The following is a 10,203-nucleotide window of genomic DNA, read 5'->3' on the forward strand; positions in this document are numbered from 1 at the left end:
ACTGTTTGGCAGAGAACCAAGGAACAGGCATTATGTGGTGAATGATCAAGAACAACAAAACAACTTTAGTGGATTTGAAGTGGAAAAGAAACTGAGTTGGACAACGACAGGAGCTGAATTCCGTCAGGTTCAGACTTTTGACAAGTGAGAGCTGAGTTGGGTTTTCTGTCTGCCAGGCTAAAGCTTCTGGACGTCACGTGTCTGAAAGAGAAGACTTATTTAACGGAAGGTAAGTTGTCCTCAATTTTATCTTACGTATTCGGGGGTCGCCTTCGATCACATATCAGAAACCGACCCTCACTTACTATGGGCACAGATGTGTATGCAAATATATAAGTGCACATAGGCGAGAAACCATCAATGATCTTTGAATGCATAGTTGTCATGGTTCTGTCCTTGGGGCTGATTGATGCTGATGACGTCATGAATCCATTAGAAAGCCAAACGAAAAGTCTGATAAGCACTGATCAATTAAATTATCATGAGTAACCTTCTTGTTTTTTTCCTGCTTTAATCTATGCAGATACACTGGATCATGTGCCTATGCAGAGAATTGAAAAAAATGTAGATCAAATGAAAATGGTTTTAACTGTTATGTTCTAAATAATGATTAGGACACAGTTGTTATCAAGGAGAAGCTTTGTTAACATGGAGAGAACAATAACCATTGGATCCTGTGTGTGTGTGTGTGTGTGTGTGTGTGTGTGTGTGTGTATGTGTGTGTGTGTGTATAAAAAAAATAATGATACCAACACATATTTTTCCGTCCTTTTATGCTATTTAATGATCTTTTTGACTTTTGCTGCATAAACACCTAAGCCGACTACGCTTGAATAAGGCTTATCTTGAATGACATTTTAATATGATCAACCCTCTAACCTCATCCTTTCCCCGCCCTATACCCATGTCAGCTCCCCCTCTCCTCTCTGCTCCACTCTGCCTGCTCCTCTCTACCGCCTTTCTCTCTCCCTCCTCTCTCTCCTCTCTCTCTTCTCCTCCTCCCCTGCAGACTGTGGATGGGGAGGTGTTTGAATGTCTGCTGGCACAGTGGTCATCGCTGGAGGGATCCTGGCTGCAGTCATCCTACTTACCATCGTAGCTGTGCTGTGTATATGTAGACTGCAGGTGTGTTTTCACATGAGATAACACTACACTTACTTTTTTTTCTATATTTGTCAATGCAAAGCATAACCAGACAGCAGCAGTCTTTGCTGGCACTTTATAAGGTATAGACTGCAGGTGTGTTTTCACATGCGATAACACTACACTTACTTTTTTTTCTATATTTGTCAATGCAAATCATAACCAGACAGCAGCAGTCTTTGCTGGCAATAACATTATTGGGTTCCAGGCTCAACAGCACAGGGGAGTTAGATAAACAAGTCAAATACAAATGATAAAGTTTTATCAAAATAGTAATCATGAAAGTATATTAAAAAAAAAAGCATGAAATGTATTTAAGTCTAAATAAAAGCTGAATATGTGTAAAATGGATAATATATATATATTGCAGTTGAGCATTAGATACAGCTAGCTCAAATGAACTATAAAGAGATATAGTGTCAGGTGTGTTTTCACATTAGATAACACTTATTTAATATGTTTATGTAGACTGCAGGTATGTTCTCACATGAGAAGAACCATCACAGATAACTTGCATGTTGCCAGTAAAGCCACACGAGCCACATAACCAGGTTTTGCAAATGCTGCTACATTGGCTAACCCATTAGCCTTCCTGTAGACCAGCTCGACTTGTAGACCGGCTGCTTTAGGCTCAAAGGTTGTCTATGCACTTCCTTGTCTGTGTTGAAGACCTGTTGTTTTCAACCTGTCTTAAATTAATAATATTTACTATAATCCAGTATTACTGCGGCAAGGGGGGGGAGTCAGAGAAGGAGGAGGAAGAGGAGGAGGAAGGGGAGGAGCAAAGGCTGGTGGACATGTATCCGCCTCGCCCCTTGGCCCTGCCTCCACCCCCGACCCCACCCATCCAGGACCATTACAGCGACCGCACAGATTCAGACATCTACCCCCCTACGTTCCTTACCGAGCCCGACGGCCCCGCCAGCCCCTCCCCCCTTTTCCCCCCACCCCCTCCACCACCGCCCCCCCCTCAGAGGAGGCAGCGCCCGCGCGGCTTCTGCCCGTCGTGCACTCACCGGGCGCTGCCCTTCCACCTCCAGCATTCAGAGCACCTGTGCAACGGGGCCCGCGGGGATGTGCTCTACCAAAGCGTCCAGCAGGGGGAGCCAGAGCCGCCCTTTCACCTGGATGCCTTCCACAACAAACTGGGCTTCTGGCACTCCAGCAGCCCCACCCACTCGCTCCCTCACAGCTTCAGCACCGACGTCTGACCCAGCCTGTGATCGCAGATGGACTGCTGTCCTCTAACAACATTAGGTTTGATACCAGAGGTTTGGTTTACTACCAGAGGCTTGGTTACCAGAGGTACTGAACTCTTGCAAAATGGAACAATATAAACCAAATCCAAACCAACCTAAAATAACCTACTGACACGCTCACTTTAACACAACTAGTGGTGCAACGGATCGACCCTCACGGTTCGGCAAGCAAGTGATCCACAGATCAGCTGATTAAAAAAAAATTCTGCGTTCATGTGATCGGCGCAAGATTAAAGGACAATTCCGGTATTTAGCACATTGAGCGCCCTTTCTGGTTTGTCTAGGATGAAATATAGTGGTTGACACACCGAAATGTTGACTATTGGTCCTGTCTCGGGTATTTGGCTCATTTCGAATCGCCTCTGCCTGCTTAAGAATGGCTGGCTTGGGCATTCACAAACCTGTCATTAAAACAAAACGTTCGTTTTCAGAAATGTGCAACTCACGGAGTGGTTAGTGTTGTTCGTTGATGTTCCTAATCAAGTATCGTAGCGAAATACAGTTTCTGTTGCGTTTTATTTTGAATTTTGTAAATCCCATTGAAACGGAAACCGGACCGGAAGCGGAAATGGGCGGTTGTTGTTTGGTTGTAGTCTTTTCACTCGGTTCTCTGCATCAACAGTAGAACCGATCGAAAGGACTACAACCAGCCCCTCTTTCCGTTTCCAGAAATCAATGGATTTATAAAATGCCAAATAAAACACAACAGAAACTATATTTCGCTACGATACTTGATGAAAAAGTATTGCCTGGGGAGAGAGTAGACTCTAAACTCTCCCCAGTAAATGCAGACATCCTGAATTTAAAGTTGTAAATCCAGGTCTGGTGTGCTTCCTTTGGGCACAGGTTTTTCTTTTTTATTATTTACTATCCATGTTAAAAAAAAAGAAGGAATAATGCCTCAGATTGCACTTTAATTCTGATTTAAAATACTTTTTATTTTTTACATGTTTTTATTTTATGTGGACACAAGCAATTTTTTTTAAATATTTACTATGCTTAAAGGAAGCAGGATTATCACCAAATTTTTCTCTTTACTTGGTTTTTACACATTTGATAATGTTATTTAAAGTCTTGTTATCTTTTTTGTTGTTGTTGATCCGAAAATGATGACTCAAAAACCGTGACACGAGGTTAGGGTTAGAACTAAACCAATCCTGACAAACATCCCTGCCTTATCCAAAACTAACCCTACCTTATTGAAACCAACTTTACCTGGACAAAACTAACCCTGATTTAGCCCAAATAACTCTACCTGAAACAAACCAACCCTACCTTAACGAAACCAAATCTACCTTAACTAATCTCATTCAAACCAGTGTTTCAAACTAAAACAACCCTGAGTATATTGGAGCCGAACCAAAACGACTTCTCTGGGTTCCTTTGGGTAAATCAGTTGATTACACATGACCCAAAGGAAACCAGAGAACATTCTTCTGATAGACATACAGCACAGCTCTAAACATCTGCGTGGCAAGGTTATTGCATAGTAGTGTATGATGTGTGTATTTTTATGACATGGATTTCATATTTCCCACAATTCCAAATACACTTTTTTTTGGTGTGTGTTTCACAGATTCCCTCGATATTACAATATAAACCTTGAATTAATGTGTCGTTGTATTGAGGTTCTAAGATAATATGCCACCGTGAATCAATATCAGATGTACTTATTAAAAGGGCTCAAAAAGATGTCTGTAACAGCACTTTGGTTTCTGGAGGAAATGTATCAAAATTAAGAAAAAAGGGGGATGTAAAGATACATGTGAAAACACTTTGGATGTGCAGAGAGTTGCAATATAAATACAGTTTTGATTTAAAGATAATTAGATAATGAGATAATTAGGATGTAAAGATAGTTAAGGCGTACATATACTAAGGATGTAAAGATAGTTAGGATAAAAAGATAGTTACTAAATTGTACATCTAAAGACAAACAGGCTGTAAAGGTAGATAAGGTTTTAAGATAATTAGGATGTAAAGATAGTAAGGATGTTAAGTTAGCTAGGATATGAATATAGGATCTAAAGATGGTCAAGCTGTGCAGATAATTAGGATGTAAAGATTGTTAGGATTGGAAGAAACTTAAGCTGTAAAGATGATAAGGATGTAAAGATAGTCAGGCTGTAAAAATAATTAGGATGTAAACATAGTTAGGCTGTAAATATTGTAAGGATGTAAATCAAGTTAGGATCGGAAAAAAGTTAGCAATGAAACATAGGCTGTGAAGATATTTTGGATGTAAAGATAGTGTAATAAACCTAGCATGTGAGGTCAGAATGTTAGCGGCTTCAGGGATATGATCTACAACCCAGGAAGCACCACACAGGTAGAAACAAAACATTTTTAATGTAATTCAGGCAGTCACCAAACATGTCAGACTGGGTCAGGTTGCAACCCGGTCTCACGAAAATACGTGACACTGTCACGTTATTTAATCTATTGAAACATGATCAGGGACACGTATTTTCAAAATTTTCGTGTCAAAAAGCACAAATTTCAAACCCATGTAATTCAATTGGAAGTATTTGTCATGTCACTAAGCACGACCTCCAAACTAAGGTTCTGTCCGGGAGCGTTCTCCCTAATGTCCCTTATGGAGCTCCGTACAGATTCATTCATTGTTGAAAATTGTCTGTGATAACTAACAAATGACAGCTTTTGGCCACCCGTTTCTACTTAAAATTGTCTGTGATAACTAACAATATGACAGCTTTTGGCCACCCGTTCTACTTTCACCTTTGATACTGAGAAATTGTGACAATACACGGATATATTAAATGCAGGTGCGCTGCTCTATAGGCAACCGCGAAGGAAAAAAGGGTAGCTGCTTCATCTGTTCTTTTTAGAATTGTATGTCTTGATGTTTATTTTATCTAGCCATCTATTCTGTTTTTGGCTATGTGAATGAATGTCCGCGTCGATGCCTCGATCGCAAGTCCAGTGTCGCGAGCGGACGTTGCCATGACATCTAGAAATCATACCGTATTAAATTAATATTGATGTGTAGCGGTTGATTATAACGGTTGATTAATATTGTTTATACCACAGTCTGGGGGAATACTCGTATTCTGATTGGCTGCAGGGTGTGTATTAACTCCTGATATAGGCCTACAGACACCTGCCAAGTAGTTCCAGTCACTGTTTAGATTCTCTGCCCGAGCCCGGGCCGATATTTCCCACCACTATCCTCGGGCCGGGCCTTTGATCGAACGTTTTTTTATTTATTTTATCATTGGTTTATTGGCCTAATCTGAGGAGAATTAAAAAAAATGTTGGGTTGAAATCGGGCTTGGGCTCATAATTACAGTTAATCTGTCGGGGCGGGCCGGGCTCGGACAGAACGTGCACGGGCTCGGGCTTGACTTTCTTTATTAATCGAATGGGATATAATAGGCCTATTTTAGGACCGAATCACCGTTAAACTTGTTTCTAATAACATTTCTAGCGAGAAATATACTTTTTACTTGCATAATCTTTAGTCAGTGATTACGTCTGATCTTTAGTTTTATAGTTATTAGGAAGATTTTATCGGCTCGCTCGCATGTTTCAACAACGTCAGGTTGCTAGGGACGCTGCTTTCGCTAAAGCAGCTCACGTGTTTCCTGCGTTTGTGTTATTAAACCGTTACTGTTTCTAACAATGATATCATCTTGTTAGAAACACGTATATCTGAGAGCCAACCCAGTCGCCAAAAGCATACGTTGACAGTGTACGTTTTCGTGAACACTGGATTACGTCGCATTTCAACATAGAATAGCGTGTTATACACACACACACAAACACACACACACACACACACACACCACACACACACACCACACAACACACACACACACACACACACACACACACACCACACACACACACACACACACACACACACACAATGCATTTCGCTGCTAAAACAACAGCAAAAGATATTCCCTCAATTATTATTACTTTCAAAACGTTTGCCAAAGTGGAATATCTTTTTTATTTGGGCTGCTTCTAGGACATTTTGGGTGGATTTGAACGGTATGTGGGCAGGACGTTTTTTGCAGGACCTGGCAACCCTGCGCTGTGGCCCGAGGTGCTGAAATGCTCCGGAACAGATCTGGATCCACTATGGCCAAAATACTTGTATTTTGGCCAAAATACTTGTATTTTGGCCCCCCCCTTAAATAAATACTATGGCAGAATAAAGAATAAATTCATGCATTATCATTCGACTTGAACATGTGTTCAAACACCAAGCTCATTGATTTAACGAGGCAGGGTTATTTTAAACAATTTATTGAATAAATATTTATGAGCGGTCATTCCTTCTCCTGAGTTTGCTTCCTATTTATGTCTAGTGTACAACCCTACTGTCCACAAGCATCACCCCCCCTCCCCATATGGATTTCAAATAGATAGGAAGCAAACTCAGGAGAAGGAATGACCTCTCATAAATATTTATTGAATCAATTGTTTCAAATAACCCTGCCTCGTTAAATCAATGAGCTTGGTGTTTTGCTTTCAAAAATAGGTTATAGAAGAAGTCTAAACCGCAGAAAATAAAAACATGCAAGCTGCCTTTTAAGTTTAAATTTCGTTCTTTGGAGCACAGATATTTTTATTTATTTTCAGTTTTTGAGGAGGTGCTTCAAAGATGCAAATTTTTCTGCAATAATCCAAAATCCAACGGAAAAACCCGTTGGCTTTTTGTCAAGGAAAACCAGGGCGACGCTCACTTCCGGGTTGGCCAACATACGTCATCCCTCCACCACGCTATACTGTAAAAACACATGTTTGTACAAGTATTTTGGCCAGAGTGGATCCAGATCTGTTCCGGAGCATTTCAGCACCTCGGGCCACAGCGCAGGGTTGCCAGGTCCTGCAAAAAACGTCCTGCCCACATACCGTTCAAATCCACCCAAAATGTCCTAGAAGCAGCCCAAACAAAAAAGATATTCCACTTTGGCCAACGTTTTGAAAGTAATAATAATTGAGGGAATATCTTTTGCTGTTGTTTTAGCAGCGAAATGCATTGTTTTGTGTGTGTGTATGTGTGTGTGTGTGTGTGTGTGTGTGTGTGTGTGTGTGTGTGTGTGTATAACACGCTATTTTATGTTGAAATGCGACGTAATCCAGTGTTCACGATAACGCTGTTGTTTTAGCAGCGAAATGCATTGTGTGTGTGTGTGTGTGTGTGTGTGTGTGTGTGTGTGTGTGTGTGTGTGTGTGTGTGTGTGTGTGTGTGTGTGTGTGTGTGTGTGTGGTGTGTGTGTGTGGGTGTGTGTGTGTGTGTGCATAACACGCTATTTTATGTTGAAATGCGACGTAATCCAGTGTTCACGAAAACGTACACTGTCAACGTATGCTTTTGGCGACTGGGTTGGCTCTCAGATATACGTGTTTCTAACAAGATGATATCATTGTTAGAAACAGTAACGGTTTAATAACACAAACGCAGGAAACACGTGAGCTGCTTTAGCGAAAGCAGCATCCCTAGCAACCTGACGTCGTTGAAACATGCGAGCGAGCCGATAAAATCTTCCTAACTATAAAACTAAAGATCAGACGTAATCACTGACTAAAGATTATGCAAGTAAAAGTATATTTCTCGCTAGAATGTTTAGAAACAAGTTTAACGGTGAGTCTGTCCTAAAATAGGCCTATTGCATTTCCCATTCGATTAATAAAGAAAATCAAGCCCGAGCCCGTGCACGTTCTGTCCGAGCCCGGCCCGCCCCGACAGATTAACGGTAATTATGAGCCCAAGCCCGATTTCAACCCAACATTTTTTTTAATTCTCCTCACATTAGGCCAATAAACCAATGATAAAATAAAATAAAAAACGCTCGATCAAAGGCCCGGCCCGAGGATAGTGGTGGGAAATATCGGCCCGACCTGGCCCGCGGGTCGGGTCGGGTCGGGCTCGGGCTCGGGCAGAGAATCAAAACACTGACTGGAACTACTTAGCAGGTGTCTGTAGGCAACCCAGTCTCACCAATATGCGTACAGATCGCACGGTTTGACACTTTCAAAATGCGTGCAGTACATACGCCAAATGACCATTTCGCGTGCATATGATACGCAAAACCCAGCATTAACTACTGTGGAGGGCGGATGCGTCCATTTCGCGTGCATATGATACGCAAATCCCAGCATTAACTGAATGGGAAATGCAATATTTTAGGACAGATTCACCATTAAACGTGTTTCTAATGACATTTCTAGCGAGAAATGTACTTTTTCCTTGAATAATCTTCAGTCAGTGAATGTGTATGATCTTTATTAATCTTTATTATCTGAATGGGAAATGCAATATTTTAGGACCGATTCACCGTTAAACGTGTTTCTAATAACGTTTCTAGCGAGAAATATACTTTTTACTTGCATAATCTTCAGTCAGTGATTGTGTCTGATCTTTAGTTTTATAGTTATTAGGAAGATTTTATCGGCTCGCTCGCATGTTTCAACGACGTCAGGTTGTTCAACCCAGTCGCCAAGAAAAAAACGTCAGTGGTGTACGTTTCCATGAACACTGGATACGTAGCATTTCAACGTAAAAAATAGCGTGTTATACCTACAGTATCCACGTGTGCCGCTGTGGAGGCGGGTTTCGGGGTTTGGGTTTCACGGCTTTCGCGGCAAATTGTGGACACGATTGTTTAGGGGGGGGGGGAGACTGTTGTTGACCGGGGAGGGGGGGGGGGGGAGAGACACGTTTGTTGAGAACGTTAGTTGAAGGGGGGGGACACGTTTGTTGAGGGGGGGGGAGACACGTTTGTAGGGGGGGGGGCACGCTCGACAACGAGAGTTGGTTTTTATTGAACGCTCGACAACGAGAGTTGGTTTTTATTGAACGAGACTTCAACACGGAACAGCTGCGCGAAACGATGGTCACGTCACTCTCGGTGACGGTGTCGACAATAATGAACACACGAACAATGTTAATAGAACAACACACAACCACATAACATCCCGAACCCATTAACCCCACTTAATCCTAACAACAAAACAAGTTAACACAAGCCCCATTTGTCAACATAGAACCCCAATTCCCAGAATCCCCCGCGGCTCCGGAACACGGCGTAGCTTATATTAATCTTTATTATCTGAATGGGAAATGCAATATTTTAGGACAGATACACCATTAAACGCGTTTCTAATGACATTTCTAGCGAGAAATGTACATTTTCCTTACATAATCTTCAGTCAGTGAATGTGTATGATCTTTATTAATCTTTATTATCTGAATGGGAAATGCAATATTTTAGGACCGATTCACCGTTAAACGTGTTTCTAATAACATTTCTAGCGAGAAATATACTTTTTAATTGCATAATCTTCAGTCAGTGATTGTGTCTGATCTTTAGTTTTATAGTTATTAGGAGTTGATCGGCTCGCTCGCATGTTTCAACGACGTCAGGTTGCTTTCGCTAAACTAGCAGCTCACGTGCTTCCGGCGTTTGTGTTATTAAACTGTTACTTTATGTAACTTTTAATGATATCATCTTGTTAGAAACACGTATATCTGAGAGCCAACCCAGTCGCCAAAATCATACCTACGTTGACACTGTACGTTTAGTGAACACTGGATTACGTCGCATTTCAACATAAAATTGCGTGTTATACACACACACACACACGCACGCACAAGCACGACACACACACACACACACACAAGCACACACACGCACGCACAGACACACCACAGACACACAGACCAGACACAGACACAGACACACACACACACACACACACACACACCACACACACACACACACACACACACACACACACCACACGCACACACGCACACGGTGCATTT

General features: G+C 41.7%; 1 protein-coding gene across 1 annotated transcript; it reads left to right on the plus strand.

The window, feature by feature from the left end:
• The first annotated feature begins 1,032 nt into the window (after nt 1-1,032).
• On the plus strand, nt 1,033-2,354 carry LOC130387966 (protein FAM163B). Its single transcript, XM_056597261.1, has 2 exons — nt 1,033-1,125; nt 1,863-2,354. Exons 1-2 carry the CDS (start codon nt 1,033-1,035, stop codon nt 2,352-2,354), a joined length of 585 nt encoding a protein of 194 aa, XP_056453236.1.
• The last annotated feature ends 7,849 nt before the right edge of the window (nt 2,355-10,203 follow it).

The sequence above is a fragment of the Gadus chalcogrammus genome, chromosome 8, assembly GCF_026213295.1.
Source record: "Gadus chalcogrammus isolate NIFS_2021 chromosome 8, NIFS_Gcha_1.0, whole genome shotgun sequence".
Lineage (NCBI taxonomy): Eukaryota > Metazoa > Chordata > Actinopteri > Gadiformes > Gadidae > Gadus > Gadus chalcogrammus.

Bases quoted from the DNA above. Each gene is read 5' to 3' on its own strand.
- LOC130387966 (XM_056597261.1), top strand. From the start codon at position 1,033: ATGTCTGCTGGCACAGTGGTCATCGCTGGAGGGATCCTGGCTGCAGTC. The intron at 1,126-1,862 runs GTGTGTTTTCAC...ACTATAATCCAG, and splicing joins TGTGTATATGTAGACTGCAG to TATTACTGCGGCAAGGGGGG.